We start from the raw sequence: 24,861 nt of genomic DNA on the forward strand, positions 1-24,861 counted from the left end.
CACAGATTCCATCAATCACAAAACAGTTATACCATATATAACAAAAGTTTGTATCCATGATGACATGCCTACAGTAAGACTCTTTAATATAAGTATATAGCTCATCTATTTTATGTCATGTTACTTTGAAGCAGACATACACTTGTAGTAAGTGTACCTCCAAGGTACCATCACTACTCCAACGATGATCTGTATCCATGGCAACCCTCTTTAAAAAACACCTGTTAGGAGTGATGATGTAACATAGATTGGAGAGTAGATCGTATCACTAGGTGGGTATAACGTCTTGGTAGGTCACCAGTAACACAGTTTCTATGACAACACCGATTGAACACACGAGACGGAGGTAACAGAAGAATGACATCATCACAGGATGACATCATCAACAACCTATTACGACACAGGTGTGACAATTAATAATTAGGTTCACACCTGTCCATGGCTCAAGATCATTCATCTTGTACATGGCCAAGCACGGAACTCTTTGAAATTTAGAAATGTAAACAAATAATGATAAGATTATTCTCATACATCATTTAAAATCATTTGTAAACTTGTGGTTTGTGTTAGTGTTAGGATTGGACCGGACATATCATAGCTGTGATTTTCGTAACAGTGAAGATTATATACAGCTTCAATACGAAACCTAGATTTGAAAATGGGTATTGCCATGTTGTGGGCAATGAAATAAACTGTTACGTGATATTTCGTTGTCAATAAAAATGTGACATTTCATTTTTTATCTTCTTTTCCTCTCAGATAAAACTGTAAACATGTAATTCACAAAAACATCATGTTGAGAGTGTATCGGGTGACAAAATTGTTGATATGTCCTGATGGTAATACAGTATCTATATATATTCTAACATTGTCATCACTGTGAACTAAAACATTATACTATCAGAGAAACAGCTATTTTTTTTCGTTCTTATTTTCAAATCAGAGAGCAACTTTCTTGTCTAATGCCCATACAAATGTAACAAATTAACACTGACATTAATACCAGTTAGTTTTGTTTCCTTCCTTAAACACCAAAAGCTGTGAAAATTACATTGATAATGGCTTTTTAATTTCCCTTTTAGGTGTTCTAATTTCAGAAGAAAACCTCCAATTTAGGAAGAAAACATTAGCGAACAGAAAACGCATAAACAATGCATCATTCTGGTCTTAACTACTAAAGTTCTGACTCAGATTTAATCTGAGTCAAACAAGTGTTTGAATATTGGGAAATCTGAGTCAAAAAAATGCTTGACTATCAGTTATCTGGTGTGTTTAATTTCTGTTTCTTGTAAATTACAAAATATTATAATCTTATATCTTTGATATCTAAGAATAAAGCAGAATACATAAGTAACAACTGAAAGTGAAGTTTAAGGGAAACATGTGGTAATTTTTTTAATCTTTTAACAGAACTCTCCTGTATCCATATTACACTATGGTACATGTGTTATACTTCCTTAAGTGTAAGAAAATATTTGTCTGTTTGATGAGCATTATCATGAAAAAAAAGCTTGACCCGTGATCATATTCTCTATAAATTATCAGTGGACATTTTAAGGTTAGCAAGTTCCACATACAAAATGTCTATTTTTCTGTCTGTATTTTATGGTCTACATTAAAAGGTCTGAATTAGAAATATATGAGTGTCTGGGTGAATATATAGATCTATTATCTGCCTACAAGAGTCTTGTTAACACAGACTGGCCAAAATAAGGATCTAAGAGTCTGGTAGATAGAGATTGAATCACAAGTTACAAGAGTTTGTGAGAATCGAATTTCTGTCATAGTTTAAATCATTAAGGCTAAAAATGTCCAGAACTGAAAAAACAACTGTTGCACTTTCAAGACATTTATTGTTTCATATATTAATGGACAATGATTTTATACAAAAGATTAAAACAATTTGAAATCAAATTATTATGAATGCACACTATTAAAAAACCTAACAACCATCCACATCATTACAAATGTATGGGCGCTTGAGCAAATACAAAAACATCGGAAACAGAGAAATGGTCAGGATGTCTAGTTACAAAAGATCTATTCTGGAGAATCATAAAGATGGTTTACTCTGGTTCAGACACACTAGTAACTTATCATCTTCTCTTTAATTAGTCATGGTGTGTCAGTCAGACACCAGGGACAGGACATACGCTACAGAGTATATAACATAACAAATACAGTCATGTTGTTGTGATAAAAGTAGGCAAACAAAATATCTCCAGCCTAAAAAATTCTGTAAATGAGTCGGCAAGGACAATTGTCCTGACAACTAGTGTTAAAATCATTGTTACACTGTTGGTTATCCAAGGACTGGTAACCTGGGCTGGGTCAGAACTTATTGAACTGGTAACCTGGACTGGGGCACCAAGGACTGGTAACCTGGACTGAGGCACCAAGGACTGGTAACCTGGACTGGGGCACCAAGGACTGTTAACCTGGACTAGGCCACCAAGGACTGGTAACCTGGACATGGCAACCAAGGACTGGTAACCAGAACTGGGGCACCAAGGACTGGTAACCTGGACTTTGTAACCTGGACCGGGCCACCAAGGACTGGTAACCAGAACTGGGACACCAAGGACTGGTAACCTGGACATGGCAACCAAGGACTGGTAACCTGGACATGGCCAGTAAGGACTGGTAACCTGGACATGGCCAGTAAGAACTGGTAAGCTGGACATGACAACCAAGGACTGGTAACCTGGACATTGCCAGTTAGGACTGGTAACCTGGACTGGGGCACCAAGGACTGGTAACCTGGACATGACAACCAAAGACTGGTAACCTGGACATGGCCAGTAAGGACTGGTAACCTGGACTGGGGCACCAAGGACTGGTAACCTGGACATGGCAACCAAGGACTGGTAACCAGAACTGGGGCACCAAGGACTGGTAACCTGGACTTTGTAACCTGGACCGGGCCACCAAGGACTGGTAACCAGAACTGGGACACCAAGGACTGGTAACCTGGACATGGCAACCAAGGACTGGTAACCTGGACATGGCCAGTAAGGACTGGTAACCTGGACATGGCCAGTAAGAACTGGTAAGCTGGACATGACAACCAAGGACTGGTAACCTGGACATTGCCAGTTAGGACTGGTAACCTGGACATGGGCACCAAGGACTGGTAACCTGGACATGACAACCAAAGACTGGTAACCTGGACATGGCCAGTAAGGACTGGTAACCTGGACTGGGGCACCAAGGACTGGTAACCTGGACATGGCCAGTAAGGACTGGTAACCTGGACATGGCCAGTAAGGACTGGTAAGCTGGACATGACAACCAAGGACTGGTAACCTGGACCAGGCCACCAAGGACAGGTAACTTGGATTGGACCACCAAGGACTGGTAACTTGGATTGGACCACCAAGGACCGGTAACTTGGATTGGACCACCAAGGACTGGTAACTTGGATTGGACCACCAAGGACTGGTAACAAGGGACTAATGATGTTCCTTACTTGGACAGACTAGGTAGCTCAATGATTCAAATGTCTCTGGATTTCAGAAATTCTTTGTTTGAATTTGTTCCAGCTTCATCATGTACCGTGCTGCTGCAACCTGTAACCAACCCTTGTGTCAAGTACCATATACACATTGACAAGGGAACTCTGAATTCATGTTGGAACTCTTCAAGGTAAACAGGAAGTTGGAATACTTAAGAACATGGTAGCACACATTTCAAAATATACATATATTTCACACTCTTTTAAAATCATTTCCTGTCCAAAATAAACATACTGAATGAACTATGGAGTCAGTACAGCACCAATATTTTCCACTTTGTATCGGTCCAATATGACTTTCCTCGATCGCCTCCAAGGTTTTAGGCCCTAAACATCACTGAAAAGTCCTTAAATGACGAAACAAGTGTATGATGCCATTCATTATCTGGCTCTACAGTATCTAATTTTTAAATTTTATTGAAAGAAGCTATTTACTTGTGTGACAAAGTACAATCCGCCTCTCAAGTATAACTGACCAGTCCTCGAACAAAGGAAAAGCTCTATGATGCAGTTGAATTCATTATTTTTCTCTACTGTGTCTTATTTGGCAGTTCACTTGGGTGTCTTTTATACAATCCTTAAACGTCACTGACTCCTTAGCAAAGAAACAGCAGTATGATGCAGTTTTAATTGTAATATTCAGCCTATATAATGTGACTGAACATTTAAGTACACTCTATATATATTGGAGATTTTTTGATAATTTCTTTAATTACACTGAAGAATGAATCATTCAGACTTCTTGTGACATTTTATCTGTTTCTTAGACCAAGAGACAAATGAGCACTGATGATGTGTTTTGAAATATGTATCTAGAACAGAGCTGGTCATATAATTATTTACAGTTTTGTAACCATTTTTTAGTACAATTTGTACATCATAAATGCATAATTTCAGTTTCTCTTCAGTTTATATATCATTTAATTAAAAATTATCTCCCTTTGAAATTTGTTTTATCTTCGCATACGCTAGAAATAGATTAATGGTGATATGGAGTCCCTGATGGAAGAAAAAAAGACCTCTCCTCTTGCACTGTTACAGTACATCCAATCTCTCATGGATCACCGCTATCTCTACTGGCTCAAGAATTGAAATCAGCATCATAAATTTGATAAATATAAAAACGTGAATAACAACTTCAATGGTAATGTTAACGACTTCCAATACATATCTGTAAATCTGCAAGTGTTTCTCAGTTAAATTCACAATGATTATCTCCCCTTGACATGGAAATCTCTTATGTTACATAGCTATGCACTTTGGAGTCACTCACCTCCCGTTTTAAACTGCAAAATGTTTACTTAATCTACAATGCTATCAAGCAGAAAGGATAACTGCCCCTTGTTGTCAGATTGGTGGCAGGACTGAAGATTGAGAATATACATGCGAAGCTGTCGTTAACTTCTGATAACATAACAGGTGAGAAGTGTATGTTCCTATGAGTAACTCCAGAATATAATTGGATCACGGAAAACGGACAAAACATTAGATTTGATAAGACCAATTTTGATTTACAAACAAAAAAAAATTACTTCTTTTTTCATTCTTATCCTCTAGTAAGCATACATTTGAAATTTAACCATTTTTCCTATATTATTTTTGTCAAGCTGAGGTGAACTGTCTGAAAGTGTTTACTTATACTATTGGTCAGCATCCTGGAAGAGATCTAAATATACTTACAACTTAATGTCCGCAAGGAATACACATCTTGATGAAAAAAAAAATTATGGTGGTATTGTTCCAGAATGTTTGTTAATATTTCATGGTTTCCTGGAACATGGAGGCGTTTTTATCCCAACCTTGAACCAAATGTTTCTCATGTATCAATTGATTGTTTATGCTTGAAAATCAATATTTTCAAGTTTGATGTTTAAATATACTAAAGGGTCAATATCAATCATATCTCTTTCTGCCTTGTTCACTTTGGTTACATTCTTTTGACCCAGCAAACCTGCCCTCACAATGGCCTCAAAATGGCCTCACGGCAGCCATGTATAAAATTGTATGCTACTGTTTAACTATTGGTACCCAACATTTTTCAATAACAAGAGGCCCATATGGCTTGTATCTCTCCACTGGTCACTTAAATTCCTTCATCTTAACTGAATGCCCTGCTGCCCAACGAATGGTTTCAACAAAATTGACCTGCTATTACCAAAGGATGCATCAGACCACACATGGACAAAATTGAATCATTATAATAATAATAATAATAAGTCGTAATAAAAATGAATGCTTTTAAACAATTTGCTACTTTCACCTTTTGGGCCTCAAACCTTTTACGAAAGGGGAGCCAGGCCCACTGTTTATAAAATCCGATTCCTCTTAACCCAAGAATACTTAGATCAAACAGATCAAAATCAATGCTGGATTTATGACTACAGTAGCGAGTTTAAGAAAATGTTGATGGACAACAGACGATGCTTTTTGGCATCAGGACCATGTGAGCTAAAAATCACAGATATAAAGAATTTGTGGTATTCAGGTAAAATAACACTTGATATGATATTATCAATTTCATACTTAAGTGATTCTGATTACTAATAGAAGTAGAAAAGAAAAAAATACAGTTTGCAATAAATAAACAGATATATCTTAACACATGTGTACAATTTCAAAGTGTGATTGCACAGAATGTATTTGGGAAGAGTTTAACCAAATTTGTATGACAACTTTAAGACAAGATTAACAAAGGGCAATAACTCCAATAAAACGAACAAAACAGAAATAACTCAAACTACAGAGTGGAAAAATTATATCTGTTGGTTTAAAAAAAAAAAGAATCAGACCAACACTAAAGGAGTGATCTGGACCTAGTTATACAAGCAGATGGCATCAAGTACTTCCACACTGCTTTCCTCTTCTGCAGACATAAACTATCAAAAAATATATATACAAACTCCTAACCCCTGACAATTCAATAATTAGGGCACATGCATCGCTGAAATTGACAACAGGCATGCAGAAATTCACATTTCCGTACACTAATTTTTGGAGGTAAATTTGTGGGAGTTATGGGAAACTTCAAAATTTTGAGAGCCAGGATGCAAAAACTCTACATTTTCAGACAGTCTAGCTTTCTGCTGCAAATTCTGAAGAACCAGTTGTATGTGACAAATTCTATGGAGTCAAAACAGAAAAAGTAAAAAAAAAAAATTTTCCCATAACCCCAGTGAAACTGTTTGTGTCAGTACTGTTACATTAGAGTACCCCCTTGGAGTTAGTTAGAGACACAGCGGGAGGCCGATCATTTGTACATGTTGTCTGGGTCTTTACCGCTCACAGGAACTGGGGACATGCACCATGTTTTATATTTGTATATATAAGAATCGGGGAATAAAAAGGCCGTGATTGATAACAGTCTAAAGTACAATTACAAGTTAGACTCTGCTAGCATTTTAAGTGCAGAAAAAATTAAAAATGAAAACAAAATTTTGGTGCAAATGCTCCAAATCAGCAAGCTGAATCTTAAACATCAAATATCTTTTTTATACTTTAAACATATTTTGGTAATTGATCCTGAAAATTGTTTGCAAATACCTCTGCTCCAGTATCATAGGTCAATTTCACATCAGTTATCATAGTTAGGTAACGGGTATAAACCAGTCATTTATTAACTGCCAATGGAGGCTCGTTAACGATGACAATAAGCTGAAAGACATGCATGGAGGAGACAGTAGTTAATGCTAAGTCTGAGTTTATAGAGAAAAAGACTCCAGATGATTGGGAAAGCCTTGCAGGAAAATACATTTGGTGTGTGATATAATGGTATATAATGAGCCAAAAATACATAACACAGGAATTAGGAAATTTAGGCATATAGACTTAGCCTAGATAGACACAGGATAAGACTTTTGTACTGTTTACTAGGAATTAGTAAATTGCATCGGAGTTAACTTTGCCATCAGATAGAGACAAATGATTACGGTAAAAAGTGGGCGTTTGTGCAATGAAAACTGCTGGAGAATGCCGATCAATCCGTGATACAGAATTCTTCATCTGAGTTTGTGTTTTTTTCATATGTATGTTTGTGTATCTATGTCAGTGCCATAGCTATAATGAAATACCAGTCCTAAGTCATATTTATCAAGGATAAATGAAATCAGACCATTATCAGAATTATGATCTGTCTGCCAACAATGGCACCAGCGATTCACCAGTGACTACATGATTAGGGTTCCAAACAAATATACAACAGCAAACACAATCTACAAAACAAGAAATCAACAATTCCCTTTTCCTCCTTGACAACAAGTACAAATCAACAGCTGATTAGCCCAATAAAAATGCTTACTTGGCATACTGCAAAATATTAATTTTTTGTGGTTTTTTTTTTTTCAAACATTTCATTTGAACTCTTAATCTATGCATTCCTATTTACTTGAAATATTACATTGTTGAATTTTTTATTCATTTTTAAAACTGAATTTCTTTTTATCATTAACTCATAAAATCCACAAGATTTCAACATGATTGTAATTCTTTGAAAAAAAACCCCGCAAAATTCAAACCTTCAAGATAAGGTGATTTGATATTACACAAGGCATAATAATCTTGTATTGTTGTAGACAAATGTGAAGAATGGAGGAAATTTGATGGTAGGAAGGAAACAATACTGTGGAATGGAAGAACAGAGACAGTGCCTGTAAAGATGGTGGAAGAAAACTTTTGAAGGTACAACAAGTTTTGAAAATGGAGAAAGTGTTTGGCTGGAATATGTTTGGCATTGTTGCTTTTCTGCAGGCAGTAAGGCATACTTTGAACCAACTTTTCTTTGTATCAAATTTATTTTAAAAAAATTGGTGATCACAACCAATTTCAAATTATCCATTGTTGCAAGTTAAGACAGGAATGATACTTAGTGATTATAAAAAAAAGCAAATCATCGCAAATTTGTTGTGCAGCAGAAATCACGAAAAGAAATTGTTTTTTGGTATATTTCTAATCATCTGATGAGTTTGTAATTTAGTATGTTTAAATGTCACCACCAAACCTACATAATTGTTCTGAAGAAAATCTAACAACAAACCAAAAAATCTGTAGGTCTAAAAGCTAAAAATCCTTTAGTTTCCCATCAAGATTTCTCAGAAATAGGAAACTTATCAACCTTTCTTTTGGTCATAAATCTTACTTCGTTTTAATTTCCAACTATATCCCCTGCTAATGGCTGGGCCCAGAGAAAACATCGTGTTAATAACACTGCTTTTCTCTTCACTAATGATGATGTAGTCGCAATTAAAAACACCGTTCTCAAACATCTCCCTGGGGCAGATCACATGTGCATGATGATATATAACAGCTCGTTTGGTGTAATTGGCTCAATTTTCATACACATTTCAACCAAAAAAATACTTATATATATAAGACACTCTCATAATTTCGTATTCCCTTTTGTGTAACCTGAAGGTTTATCTTTTGAACTTTTTAAATATTCAAAAAATAATTGGTTTTTAATGAAGAAGGTAGTGATCTATATTCAAGGCCGTACTAAACTGATTTGCGATTTGATACCCATCCTTATCACTGCTATTTGCATACCCATACGATTTCTGTATATAAGGAAGGGAATATTTGTTCAAATTGTCAGGTTTTTGCCCATTCCTGCGGGAAGAATAGTAATTTATGGAGACAGCTTGAAATTTGATTCCAAGGTTATCGGAGTTGATTGAGAATTTGATAGTCTTCAGTATTGTTTTTACACCCGTTTCATCATTCTCCTCGTTTCAAATATTCGGTAAATTTTTAACATGGTTTAAGCAAATACATACAATGATAAGACGTGCCGTGATTCGGTAATTCCAGAAATTTACAAAATACATTGGGTGATTTATAAAGATGTTTTCAGATTTATGTCCTTAAGGAATCTTGTGTTTGAGTTAGTGTCTTGCTTTGCATCTAGGCAGAAAATATATACAACATTTAAATTGAATTTGGGGTTCATTTTAGCAATTTTCCTGGAGATATGGGGATTTATTCGGACATTTTACCTGCCCAGTGTTAAACCGCCCCACTTCTGGTTTGATTTAAAGTGATAGTGAAAATTTTCCGTTCATCTGATATGTGGTAATTGACGAAGGTATCATTATTTACTACCACATATTTCTGTATCTTGCGCTGATAATTCAACATTCCTTATAAATGTATACTGATATAGATTTCATCTCCATGTCTAACAGTAATAGGCTTTACAACCTACAATATGTGACTCAAGTGTTGGGTGGTCAGGTGGCTTAGTGGATAACAGCACCATTTTCACTGTGATGCCTGCTAGGTTGTGATTTCTAAGCTCTGACGTAAAAAAGGCATATGTGGCAGATATCCTTACAGTTAGAAATTTTTTCACATTAAACTTGATCTCTACCTCAGTGTTTCTATGCAGACCATAACAAAGATTTAACTAATTTCCTAAATATAGGACCTTAAATGATTGTTAATTATACATGAGATTTTATGAAATAAGTCTTAGAAGACTCATTTTCCAGCCTTGACATCTAATGTTATAAAATTAGTTTCATATGTACTTGTCATAAAATAATATATTTTGGGAGCCTAATTTATGTTTGCACAAGGTTATTACAAATTCTACAAAAAAGATAATTGAATGTTGTTTCTTAAAAGGGAACATAACAAGTAATTCCAAAGAGCAACAAGATACACATTATGGAAAACAACAAAGGGCAATAACTCCAAATATCGTCAAATCAAACTGCAGTTTAGGAAAACACAGCTTCATGTTATGGTGAATAATCTCAAACAGTCAGAAAAATAGTTGGTGAAAAAGTAGATCTTCAGACAAATAAAAGCTATGACAAACGGATGTACCACGCCATACCACAAAATGTCAAAATCTTTAACAGACGTATAACACAACATGCAATGTTAAATTACCAACCAGTGTAAGGACAGAACTGCTTTACCACAATACTGTTATAATTTTGTATTTTGAATGAACTTTTATAACCTTAGACTACATTTTTTTTTAATGAAAACAAATTACACCCTAAGTATTAGACAAAAATACCCCCAAAAAATTGTGGATCTAATTTCCAACCTGCAGAACATGATTTCCTAATGGCATTTTTAATTTCCTGTAGACTTAAAAAAGATTCAGACTGTCAGATTTTAAAGTTCTTCAATAACATTTCCTCTTCAATAATCATTTATAATACATACTTTAATACCTTGTAATACTACACAGGTACAAGATGCACAGAATAATTTACCTGACAACATACAATGTTTTAAAAAAAATATGTCTTAATGTCAAAATTTAAACATGGAAAAGTGAATTTAAATTCAGCAAGAAGTTAAAAACTGACAAATTTGTTTTAGAAAATTTGGTTTCATTGAACTTAATATTAAAGAGTCTGCCATGTTTGTTGGAATTGTTGATACTTTAAACTGTGTATTCCTTCATAGAAAATCCTGAACATCAATATGTGATACGTGAATGACTCCGCTTCTTAACAAATTAAACAATTTTCTATAAATAGAAACAATGACCTTGAAATTGAAACATGATTTTATCAAGAATCTTTACATATACCTTAATATATGTCAACTTCAATGAAAATTACTAAAACAATGAAGGTTTGTGAGTGATGTCTGGTTTGTAGCTTTGTTGGCTGTTTGTTTTTCATCCAATCAACAGCCAAGGTCATTTTGAGCCTGGATCTCCTTATAGCAGCTGGTGGCAAACTCAGTGAACAAAATACAGAAGGCCCTTCCCATGCTATCCAGAGTCAATAAGATTAAGTATCTTGTCATTAGTTCACAAACAGAACAGGACATGACAGTCCTTGAGCTCAGCTTCTTGAGTAACACAAACTGGATCTTTGTCACCAAATGTTGCTCAGTGAACAAGGATTCTGTGCTGTTGTACCAGTTGTGTCCTTGGACAAGGTCAATGTTAACTCTAATTTGAGTCACTCTGTTGATGTGACTGGATAGAGATGGCGAACACCACAAGTCCACACCCGTCTGAATCATTTTCAAATCCAAGCCAGACATGCATTCCACATTGGGGATTGTTTCTGTTGTATGAACATTAGAGAATGTGTTTCCATGAGAGAAAGGTTTGGAACAGTATCCTCTCATATTTGTTTAAGTTATTTGTCGTGGAACTGCATACCTTACTTCCAACAGCTATACGTTTCATTGTAGTTATGATTGCATAACATGTGGTCGCTAGACGGCCATTAAATCGTCACGGAGAATATAATGTTTCTGTTCCCCCTCGTGCATAAAAACAAGAAGCATGCATCTGCTACAACAAGTCATGTGCAGTCATGCATGACGTCTGCAATCACTTTGCAACACATATCTCCTCTGACAAGACATCATCAAAACATGATCAACCATAAAATTAAGATAGGTGAATGTTCTACAAGAGCTACGAATTACCCAGCTTAATTAGCTAAGGTGCGAGTTTCCCTGATCATCAAAGACGTGCAGTTTGTACAAGAGAATATCATATCAATTATCTATCTGTGCTGGTGGTCTCTGTATCGCCATAGTGACAGATTCATGATGAAATATTCCCAAGGTGGCAACCATCAACAGCACTGGAATGTTAAGGCTGACTCCTGGTCCCAAAAACTCTTTCATTCTACCAATTCTATTAACTACATAATATCACCTTTTGTGCCTTTGTCATAGGAGTCTTGTCATAATTTTTTTAACCTTTTCTACACTTAGCCACACAAGCTTACAATGCAATGAACCCTTGCAATAAGTATTCTACTTGTGTTGAAGACACTTGTAACAAATGAGGTTATCTCTATAAAGATATAGGATACAGATGTTCCAACTCTTCAATATTCTTGTAATAGATGTATGTTAACAACACTCTGTCGGTGCAACTTTTCTACATCTAATCACAGAGACTCTTGAATCAAGTCTGTTACTCTATGTACAGCCATCAATTAATTCACACCTGGGACACTGTTCATGTCTTCACGACTCTTGAAATGTACGAAGACGAACTCTGACCAGGGAGATGAATGGTCGCTATACACTTAGAAACTTTGGACTTTTGAGACAAAAGTATGTGTTACCGTGTATCTAGATTGGAAAGTCTGCACTGTAGGCCACTTACATTGTAGCTTTGGCAATAAACCTCACTGTCCATCACCATCGGGTGCAGACAAAGGCCCCATGAAACGTCATTACATTTATGTGGAGATGTGTCCAGATTTCCAGCATGGTCCTGAGAAACATCAGGACTCTTTAAAGTACTTTGTGCTGTACATTCAACTTCTTCAATTTAACAGTTTTAGACAATTACTTTCCAACACATTACAAATTGATAAGTAAACTTCACGTAAGCATTAGCAAAATAGATTAATTATTTCAATTTTATCATCTTGTTTGCTTTACAATGTTATTGCATCATTATCTATATCATGAATACTTTATGACACAGCTATCAATTTGATGTCATAAACACTGCAACGTACACTATAGCTGTCTATTGTCAATGTCTATTCATAGTAAATGTGAGTTATGTGATAAACAGAATCTTACACTTGACTCTCCGAAATTTTGTTCCTACCTTGTCACAATAAATGAAAGGTGATTACTTTTCATTTACTAACTTTAAGAATCAGTTTAATTTCAATAGATGAAAATTTTAATTGATATTTTTATCTGAAATCACTTCACAATAAATGTGGAACAAGGTTTGATTTTTTTAGGATTTTATGTATAATTTTTTCACCCAGTGAATTTCGGGGATTGGCCATAATCAGCTCATGAGAAATTCTATCATGCTTTATAGAAATTCCTTAACAGTAACCTCCTAACACCGCTCAAGTCATGTGACATTAACTTTTCAAGATGCAGAAAAACAAGTAATATACAAAACCTAAGTAAAAAAAGAAATAAAAAAATATAGATGAATTTAGAGTATGACAAGGTTATTTTTACAATCCCCTTCACAATAACAAACATTTTTTCATTATCAAATGTTTTCTAAATCACCTGGCATAAGGCTCTACATATATACATATGTTCCACACTTCTGTCTAGCAGACACATTACAAATGACGGTACTTGACAACTGCACATGTAACTTGTCTCGTTTTACAGCACGTGTTGTCTCATACAACATGCACCCTTGGTAAAGCCAATCTCCAGTGGATCACAGTATGGGAGGTTATGTATTAAGTCAGCTTTAATGTTCAAACCCTCAACAGATCCACCATCTTGGGCCACTTAGTCCATTTCTTTCACAACCAGCTGACATGCTCAAAATTATTCCCTTGTGTGCAAGTTAACACATACCAAACCTTCGTTTTTGTACCATTTTCGAAATCACCATGAATACGATATGCATAAAAAAGGCGATCTTGAATATCATTCTGGAAAATAAATCTGTTGGTTTCCATTCCACAAACTCTTTCCTGATGGTTGAAATTTCATTCTTTGAAGTTGATTCTGTAGGTACTTTTTTGTGGAGTTAACAAAATATTGCATTCTTTAACAAAGTCAAGTGATATTGAAACATGTTTTGTGATGATGTCTAACAATTTTTCACAATGTTTGGTGATGTTTAACAATGTTTGGTGATGTTTAACAATATTTGGTGATGTTTCACAATGTTTGGTGATGTTTAACAATATTTCACAATGTTTGGTAATGTTTAATAAAATTCGGTGATATTACCAATGTTTGGTGATGTTTACCAATGTTTGGTGATATGTAACAATATTTGGTGATGTTTTAACAATATTTGGTGATGTTTAACAATGTTTGATGGTGTTTAACAATATTTGATGATGTTTAACAATATTTGGTGATGTTTAACAATATTTGGTGATGTTTAACAATGTTTAACAATGTTTGATGATGTTTAACTATTTTATGATGTTTAACAATATTTGATGATGTTTAACAATATTTCATGATGTTTAGCAATATTTGGTTATGTCTAACATTATTTGGTGATGTTTAACAATGTTTGGTGATGTTTAACAATGTTTGGTGATGGTTAACAATGTTTGGTGATGTTTATTGATAAAAATTGTGATTTGACCAGTCTGCATGATGATCCCTATATATGATAACTTCATGGGTTGCTATGGAAGCGATAGTTAACATCAGCTACAATCATAATATCTTATTGAAATATCTTATGTAGAGGTCATAAAGGTCAACTCTAAAGGTCAGAAAGGTCAGCTGTAGTTTTCTGAAATGTATCCTTTTATATGTCAGACAGAATCATATCTCCTGCTTTGTAGATTGGAACATTGTATCAACTGAATCCACAAATCCATCAACAATCCACAGTTCCACCAACAATCCACAAATCCACCAACAATCCACAGATCTACCAACCCAGCCCTCCTAAACCTTTAACTAAGTCTCCATCTCTTAGATGTCCATTTAACATATTAACAGAACAACTCTAAATACTACAACTTGTCAATAAAAATTCTCATAAAAACACGGACAACTGACCCTTTATAGATAAAGATACTAATCACTTCTGACTCCTTCAGCAAGGATACATGGTCCCTGTAGGATAATCAACCTTCTCCTAGCCATGTGTGTCTGTGAATTAGGTCAACAATATAGCTTTTCAACTTTTCCAGAACTTTCACAGCTCCAAGTCAGTGAGAAAATAAATACATTTCAACACACAGTCCTCAAAAGCACTTTATTAGACCAGATATTTACCCTACTTAACCCCTAACTGTTTCAGTCCTCTTAAACTGACTCTACTCTGACATTGACTGTCCCTACTACTAAACCCTACCTTCACCCCTGACCCCTGAATCACACCTGTAACCCCTAACACAATCACTACATTGACCTATATTATATATAGGTATCATATGACACCCTCCTACTAAGTTTTAACGATAAAATAAGATTCCCAGAGCTTTTTTATGTATTAAACACAGCAGAATCATGGTTAGTGAGAGTCTTATGTCACATATACATGCATGTACACTTGCACCTGTGTGACAAGTGTTTTTATGATCAGATCACCTTCATTTATAAGCTTGGTAAAGAAGCCATTTACAAACTCAACCCCTCACTTTCTCACAGATTTCTATCTGTAGACTAAGCACAGTCCTATACATGTCTTGTTCTCAAAAAGGAAATGAAGGAATTTAAAGTCAGAGATTAACCAGGAGATTTTGTTTTAAATTATGAGTTTTGAATCAAATTTTCCTAACATAACATGCCTTGATTGCCAACCTCCGTCAAACACTGCAGTATTTCATAAACATTATACAGCTAAACCTGTCAATAAAGGTCACTCACAGGACCTGAGAAAAGTGGTCTATATAGGCAAATGACCTTTATATAGAGGTGCAAAGACTCAATTGTATAACATTGCAAACTTAATCAAGAGGCCAAGAGTTGAGTTTATAGACAGGTGCATGTAATATAGAGGTGACCTTTATAGACAGATGTTTGTAATTTAGAATTAGCCTTTAAAAACGAGAGTATGATTTAGGAGTGACCTTAACAGACAGGTGCATGTAATTTAGGGGGTGGTCTTTATAGACAGGTGTTTGTAATCAAATGGTGTTCATGGTCTTTATTAGACAGGTGTTTGTTTAAAGAAAGTGATATAAATTTCATGGATAACCAATACAGAAAGTCAAAAATGCACTCTTGATATCATAGCCCCTGGATCAGGGCCTATATCATGGCCCCTAGATCAGGGCTGATATCATGGCCCCTGTTCAGGGCCTATATCATGGCCTCTGGATCAGGGCCTATATCATGACCTCTGGGTCAGGGCCTATATCATGGCCCCTGTTCAGGGCCTATATCATGGCCTCTGGGTCAGGGCCTATATCATGGCCCCTGTTCAGGGCCTATATCATGGCCTCTGGATCAGGGCCTATATCATGGCCTCTGGGTCAGGGCCTATATCCAGGGCCTATATCATGGCCTCTGGATCAGGGCCTATATCATGGCCTCTGGGTCAGGGCCTATATCATAGCCTCTGGGTCAGGGCTTATATCATGGCCCTTGGATCAGGGCTGATATCATGGACCCTGGATCTGGGCTGTCTCTTTTAATATAAAAGCAAGTTAAAACAGACTTACCTCTAGCGATGATGAGGAGTGAGACTGACAAGTACAGCCAGCTCTGGACAAACATCTTCTGCCAACTTCTATAAGATTCCATCACTTTTTATACAGATATCACTTAAAACTTCACAAAATATTCTGTTCACTAAATCCAGTTAGACTTGTTCACCTGAAAATACACCAAAAATACACAGAGATTAACAAAGTTTTAAAAATTTAACATCAGACAAATATAGAGCATTTAACTAAATTTTATGAATAAACACATTGACAAGGAAAAGCTATTACACACCAACAAGACCAGATCTGATATGTTTACATGACTTAATAAACATGTTTTCATGTATGTAAATATAAATATATTTATAAGCAGATAAATCTATTTGTTTTTATTGATTTTTTTTTCATGAAAATTTCACAGAAATGTTTTGGTTAGATATTTACACTTATATTAAATTATATGTTTTATAAATCAGTTTGAAATAAATTTTGATTTTCATCAAAGTTACCTTGACTAACCCATCAACTACACCTTCATTCACCACTGAGAAACAACGGTAACAAACAGAAGTTAAAGTCTGAAATTTTGAACCATCTAAATCTCAGACAAAAAAAAATCCCAAGATCAGCATAAGTCTCGGAGAGAAATTAAATAAAAAAAAGATTTATATCTTCCCAGGATAACTCCGTAGACAGGAAAGGCTGTGTTTAGCCAACAAGATTTGGAATGAGACAAACATCAAAGTGTATATTTGCCCATCAGATAGAGAGTTAAACTTGCATGATAAAACGATAACCATAAACATTGTAATATCTGACCTTCTCAATTCTCTTATTTCTAAATTATCCTAAAAATTGTACCAAAATAGCCACATAAATAAAAAAGACATAAAACGCAGGATAATGCCTTTTTGATTTTTGTTCCGAGATTTTTTCGTTCACTTACTTGAATGACATTTAAAGAGAAATCTCCTGTGAGAAGATATGCTTATCAATAAATGTGTTTTTATTCCACGTTGCTGCAGACAGTTGGTCAGCCATAGAGATTGTTTCGGTAACTACCAGACCAGATCTTTTATGATCAAGGGAGACAACTCAGCCGTACAGGATTTTATAACCTTTAATGGCCTCCAACATCTAGACATTTAACCAAGCCTCTGTGATTTTATCATCTTTCAGGAATTTTTATATCAAATCAAGGAAGATAATTCAATATCTTTTAATGTCTTTTTCTGACCTTTGACCTGGTGGAGCATTCTGGTCTATCAACAGACTATTGAAGAACTATTGCCACGATTCAAATATGATGTGTATAATCATATTTCAGCAAATCTAATTAATAGTTTATTTAATACTCTTGAGAGCGTATGAACATGTATGAAATGTAGACTAAGGATTTCATTTTTTTCAAAAATATTTCATTTTTTTCAAAAAATTCAAAGCCATCTTATTATTTCTAAAAAGAAGATTAATAAACTGAACATTTGGAGAAAAAAAATAATTTCCAATATCCACAAACAGCTTTCTTAGACTTTGTGAGAATATTTAAAGTGAATTTCTCTACAGTCAAATTTTTAAAATGATATACATAAGTTTTTACATTAACATTTTCAAAGTCAGGATTTTGCTAAAACTATTAAAAATGAATTTTTAAGAAATCTGTGATGTTTATGCTGTTTTTTTTTTTTTTTTTTTGTCCTTTGCAATTTCAATTAGAAATACCCAACATTATCTGTAATCACCATTCCTTTGAAATCTTAAAGTATCTCCAGAAAGTCATCATTATATTGTTCAATTCTGATCAATCAGCCATGTTATGTAAAACCAGTTTTGTATCTGTCATCATGACTATAAAATTCTCTCAAGCACTAAGACAGTAGACAATATGGCTGCTGGACCATCTGACGGATTTAATCACCAATAATCACACATACAGGTGAGAATAGACTGTCGAAGCTGAATAATAAAACTAATCATTCTTTGACTGTTATCCACACAGTCTTGTTAGAATGATGAAACAATTCTGCCATTAGAAAGAACCGATGGCATGTTTAGTGGTCATTTGGACCATCGGAACCAGCCATAGGCAAAACAGTCAGTCAATTCATTACCATAGCGTCAAATTAGTGTGGGCTCTGACACTGACCAGACATAGTTAAACTGGACACCAAACTTTCACTCTTTTTGGTCTGGCATGCAAACATTTCACTTTCATTCCACAATGTGTTTCAGTACTGGCTGCACCAAACAGTAAGCCAAAAACACCGATTATGAAGATTTCGGTATAATTTAAGCCATCATTTTGAGTATTACTAGACCTAAACACACAAAATTTTACAAAGCTTTGCCCTTAGTGCTGTGTTGAAATTCTGTCCTAGAACAAGTTTTTACGATATCTGTACGCCCCTAGTCACAACTTTTGTTTACATGTCTCCTACATCTGGTGTGATGCTCCACTCCCTAACACAATCTGCATTGTACCTCTTAAAAGCTTACTCATCACAATCATTCCCAAATAATATACAACTATATTTTATTTTAAAAAACTTTCAATTCCACTCATTCCTAAGGCATGCAGTTGTTAATCAGGAAATCTGAACTTTTAGCAGAAGCTAACTCATCAACTGTTTTCCATTCCTGTCAACAAGAACATGCCAGTATATTTCATTCACCTATTTCAAGTTTAATATAGATTTCTGCCAGATCACCAAGCCCTGATGTGTAAATTTCACATCATTCATGACAATCTATTACATTTCCCTTCAAGTACATTTCGTTTTTCAGAATACCATTTCCGCTCAGACTTGATCTCCACGTCCCAAGCACAATCAAAAACATTTTTATTCGTCCAATTTTTTTTCCTCCTCATCAAGTAAAAGGCCAAAAAACTAGTTTTACATTCATCGTCATAGTAATTACAACGTCCAAACTTCTTACATGCCTGTGTTGGCCTCTTATTAATTTTCCAATCATCTGTAAAATTGCAACATCTGTATCGGAGTCGCATATGGCTTTCCGACCAAAAGGCCTGTGTATGGTGAGCTTTGTTTTGGGTACAGTAAGGTTATGTAAGGAATCTATGTAGAAATGAAACATCGTTACAGAAACACGTTATTTGAATGGATTATAAATAAGAAATTCAAATGATTTATCTTGACGCTAAGAGGTTGCCATGTAGAGCAAGTTTGGAACTTTTTACGTCACTGAGTGTGAAAGAAAATATTTCAATATCATAACTTTTAACACATTTCTGTTTAATTTAAAACACAGTTTAAGTCAGGTTACACATTAAGTGGGCCTAACCAGAAAATTGTTGGGTTGATTTACAGCTGAAAAAGGTTCAAGTTCACAGATAAAATGCTACTTTGTATTTGTAAGTAACAGCAAACAGATTTTCAAAAAATTATAACTTTTTAAAGCAAGTCTCTTCTGTTCGTATAATTTGTATACATTTTTATAATGTTCTTGTATGGTGTTTTAGTGAATTGTATTCAGTTCTTGAAATTCCATTTCAACACAGTATTAAGCCCTGTTAATACACTTGGTCCTCACCACAGACACATATTTGAGTCTTGTTAATCTAGACATACCATGCTTTACATACTAATCCCAATTTCATTTACTTTCCTATTCAAAATGCTCCACATCTGAATGTTTCACTAATTTTTGCTTCAAGATTCCTTTACGGTCAACTTTGTTTGTAGTATAAGACATTTCTCAACTCTTAACAGTTTCCTGACCATTTTATTCAAATAGAATTCTCCCACTTGTTTTCTAAAAAATATACATAACTTTCCCAAGTCAAGAGTATCAGAACAACTGATAAATTCTCCCCAAAAAATGATTTTACTTTAAATAATATTTAAACAAAGGGCAATTTTTCTGTAATTAAGGGGTTGCAAGTCCTTACTTTCATATACATTGTCTTAGTATGATCAATAAATACACAAAGTTTTATTATTTTCTAGTTTAAATGCAAACAAGTTATGTTCCAGAGACAAAATTAAAACAAAGGGCATTAACTCCAAAATCAAATGGTTGTTGGCCCTGACTTTTAACCATTGTACAACATCTTAGTATCACTATATACACCAAGTTTCATTATCCTAGTATAAATGAGAGCAAAGTTATGCTCCACACACGAAATTTGAACAAAAGCTATTAACTCTGTAATTGGAAGGTTACGGGTCCTGACTTTGCTACGGTACACTGCACATTGTCTTAGTATAACCAATGTATACAAATTTCATGATCCTGGCTTAACTAAGGGGGCAGAGTTCTGCAGCACATACAAAAGGACAGATAGAAAGATAGATGGACAGGCAAAGTGGCAACTATGAATACCACTGAAAATTTTCAGGAAGCATAAAATAACTTTATAGGTAAACACAAATATCCAATTTATAACTTATTCTGCAATAAGCCCGGGGACCAGCACATTACCTCTGATTCTGAGCTGGGGGTTTGGTATCTTATAGTTAAAAAAAGCATTCATTGCTGATTAGACAGTAAATATATATATATATGAGTGGGCTTATTACCAAGCATGGGCATTTTGCAGGATACAGAGGGTAATTCTATATATATATGATTTGCTCCACTAAGTAACTTTAGATAAACACATGTACTTTTATATCTATCTTGGTGTAGAAACTAACAGGGAATGTGTTGTCTTGAGTACCAATCCTTCTCCAATCATTGTCTTTGGAACACCATTGGCCATAGTAAACACATGAATCACTCCTCAGTGTTTCCGTGGTAACAAGTTTACATTGTTGCCGTGACGATCATCATCAGAACTTTGCAATAGTCTTAAAAACTCACCAATTACATAAGAGCTTGTGCATCGCAAGGAGAGACGGAAAAAAAAATTAGCAGAGTTATGGAGTCGAAAATGAGGTACTTGGTGACGCATCTCTATAATGGCAACACCAGCGATAATGCACATGCCTGCATAGAAACACCTGCTTCCTTAGTTACCAACCTGTATAGGAAATGCATGTTCTATTATGTGAGGTTTATTTCACTAAATGCCACCAGGACCTTGTAAATCCACTAGACGGAGGCAAGAGTTTACATTTACATGACAACATGCTACATTTAATTAGAAAGTTTTATTTCAAAATAAAATTACTACGAAGATTAAAAGCTTGTTTTTCCATGCGTTGTCTAATTAGAGTTTGATTTCATTACTGTTAAAAGTTTTTCTGTTGAAAGTTTATGTCGGTGTGGAGATGAGATTGCTTTTAGTTTGAATAGCTTTTACATAAGAATAAAAATTTTAGTATAGATATGTACCTGTACATACAAAGGTCGCCTAGTACAGTTTCATTTACAAGTCAATGGTAAATAGAGAGAATAAAACAAACTAATTTTTCCTTTTTCATCAGAAAAAATTAAAAAACAACAGAGACGAATTCAAACCAATAGATCTTATATCACTAAAAGGTGTAATCTAATTTTTAAAATACAAAAAATGTCCTATTTCAAATAACGTAGACCGAGGAATTTTAACAAGAATTTGAACACCAACCTTTTATCATTTAGAGTTGATTGTACTACACAAAGGTGATACAGTCAAACCTATCTATAATGGTCACCAAAGGGAATAGGTAAAGTGGCCCTTATAGGCAGGTGGCCTTTTCGTAGAGGTCTGATTGTTACTTATTGTATTGCAAGCACGTGGCAGGTATGGCCAGCTAGGTAGCCTTAACAGACAAGTGGCTGTTACATAGAACAGCTTTTCAGGCAAGATTGATTGTATCTATAGCCAAATACTCATAGTGTTTATCCAGCCTTAGCATCTTGCTTTAAGACATCGATCAGTTAAAGAAAACTTTCATCAAAATTTTTAGATATTGGATAATCTTGGTCGGCTGAATGCTATTGAATTCCTCGAACAATTTCTTAACACTTTTTCTATTGTTTCCATATATTTCATATACACATGTACAAAACGAGAAAAAACTGCCGAAAAGAAAGGAGAGCAATGACCTCTGGTAACCTTGAACAGGACTGTAAGTGTACCTGGGCTAATTAGATGACATTCTTACTATCTGTATCTCTTACATCTACATCTACAAGCATCAGTTTCACCATGAATAGATGACAGTGATAAGTAATCTGATGAAGAATGAGGAAGATGTATGTATAATGTTTCTTAAAATGATGAGTTCTTCGGCAGCCTCACAAATTGATGACAGAGTTTGGCACCAGGGGGAGTTATAAGTGTATCTGTACTTTTAGGACTGATGGGAAATTTGTTTTCTCCTTAATTGATATTGTGCATGAAGAGTGCTGTCACACTAGTAACACCATCAAAGTATCTGTATTGTATAATGTGTTTAAACATTGTAAACATACATTTATCTGGTATTAAGCCCACCCAGTTGCAGTTCAGTAGTAAAGAAATTCTATTTCAATATAATGTAAAATGCTTACCCATTTTTTATTACCACTGAGATACACATGGTGTTAGGCTGAAGTTTTCCCCATTAGGGTAACCTGGTCCTCCATTAATAAATATCATTGCAAAGGAGATAGTTAAAATCTGAGTCCTTGATAGCTTTGAAGATTCATTATAAATTTACATATAAGGGGAGATAATCTTAATCACTCAACAAAGATAAAGTGTGGTAGTAACTTCTTGATAGCCTTGACCTTTATTTACAATTTTATTTATAAGGGGAGATAATCCAAATTTCTCAACACACTTAATATAAGTGATAAATCTTTGGTAACACTGAACTTCATCCGCAGACTTTGCTGCAGAAGTGATAATCCAAATCTCTTACCACAGTAAACTTCCGAGATACATTAACTTCATGGCAGGGGAGACAATCACATAACCTACTTATTGTTTAGTGATAAATCCTGTAGACAGATAACAAGCATGCTGAGTGACCTAAAACAAGGAGTTGGCGTTTCTTTGTAGTTATGTAAGGCACATGGGCATACACCTAGCCTTCTACCCTATCAAACCTAACGACTCGAGACAGACATAGACAACAGGAGTAACACAATATAGTTACACCCAGCACCACTGTCAATCACCAGCATTTGTGACTGATGACACACACTATGTAACAGAGGCAATGATCTATGGGTTATACTAAAAATGTTTCTCTTTTTTTTCAAGCCAGCAGTAAAGCATAACCAGTATAAAAAACAGTGACATTATTTTTAGAAAAAATCTAAATACATGTGCTTGTACACATAAAAAAACATCCATTCCAGAACAATAGAATATTGTCAGGACAATATAGCTGATGTATAATGCCTCTTTATTCAAGTATCATCTCAGGCAATAGACATTGTCCCTTCATCAACTCTGTAACTATCCAAGTATCATCTCTGGCAAAAGACATTGTCCCTTCATCAACTCTGTAACTGTCTAAGTATCATCTCAGGCAATAGACATTGTCCCTTCATCAACTCTGTAACTATCCAAGTATCATCTCTGGCAATAGACATTGTCCCTTTATCAACTCTGTAACTATCAAAGTATTATCTCAGGCAGTAGACATTGTCCCTTCATCAACTCTGTAACTATCCCAGTATCATCTCAGGCAGTAGACATTGTCCCTTCATCAACTCTGTAACTATCCCAGTATCATCTCAGGCAAAAGACATTGTCCCTTCATCAACTCTGTAACTATCCAAGTATCATCTCAGGCAGTAGACATTGTCCCTTCATCAACTCTGTAACTGTCCAAGTATCATCTCAGGCAATAGACATTGTCCCTTCATCAACTCTGTAACTGTCCAAGTATCATCTCAGGCAATAGACATTGTCCCTTCATCAACTCTGTAACTGTCCAAGTATCATCTCAGGCAGTAGACATTGTCCCTTCATCAACTCTGTAACTGTCTAAGTATCATCTCAGGCAGTAGACATTGTCCCTTCATCAACTCTGTAACTGTCCAAGTATCATCTCAGGCAATAGACATTGTCCCTTCATCAACTCTGTAACTGTCCAAGTATCATCTCAGGCAATAGACATTGTCCCTTCATCAACTCTGTAACTGTCTAAGTATCATCTCAGGCAATAGACACTGTCCCTTCATCAACTCTGTAACTAAGTATCATCTCAGGCAATAGACATTGTCCCTTCATCAACTCTGTAACTGTCCAAGTATCATCTCAGGCAATAGACATTGTCCCTTCATTAACTAAGTAACACTTATAGGAAAAGGGAAAAAAAGACAACCTTTATCCTTTTCCCTATATTTATGTTCTGATATCAAATTTTCTTTGATTTATTAAAAATTCAGTCTCAATTAACTTCACTA

General features: G+C 35.0%; 1 protein-coding gene across 6 annotated transcripts in view; it reads right to left on the minus strand.

Moving 5' to 3' along the window:
- LOC132557746 (kin of IRRE-like protein 1) overlaps positions 1-24,861 on the minus strand; it is a 115,219-nt gene that overhangs the window by 36,963 nt on the left and 53,395 nt on the right. For all 6 annotated transcript variants that reach the window (XR_009554525.1, XM_060222271.1, XM_060222268.1 and 3 more), the window contains exon 3: positions 16,585-16,738. Coding sequence is in view for 5 of the 6 variants with exons in the window: in XM_060222271.1 (XP_060078254.1) it covers positions 16,585-16,666 (82 nt within the window). In the remaining variant the exon portion in view is untranslated. The remainder of the gene's footprint in view (positions 1-16,584; positions 16,739-24,861) is intronic.

The sequence above is a fragment of the Ylistrum balloti genome, unplaced genomic scaffold (assembly GCF_031769215.1).
Source record: "Ylistrum balloti isolate Yb309-2 unplaced genomic scaffold, AGI_CSIRO_Ybal_v1 Utg370714, whole genome shotgun sequence".
NCBI classification, from domain to species: domain Eukaryota; kingdom Metazoa; phylum Mollusca; class Bivalvia; order Pectinida; family Pectinidae; genus Ylistrum; species Ylistrum balloti.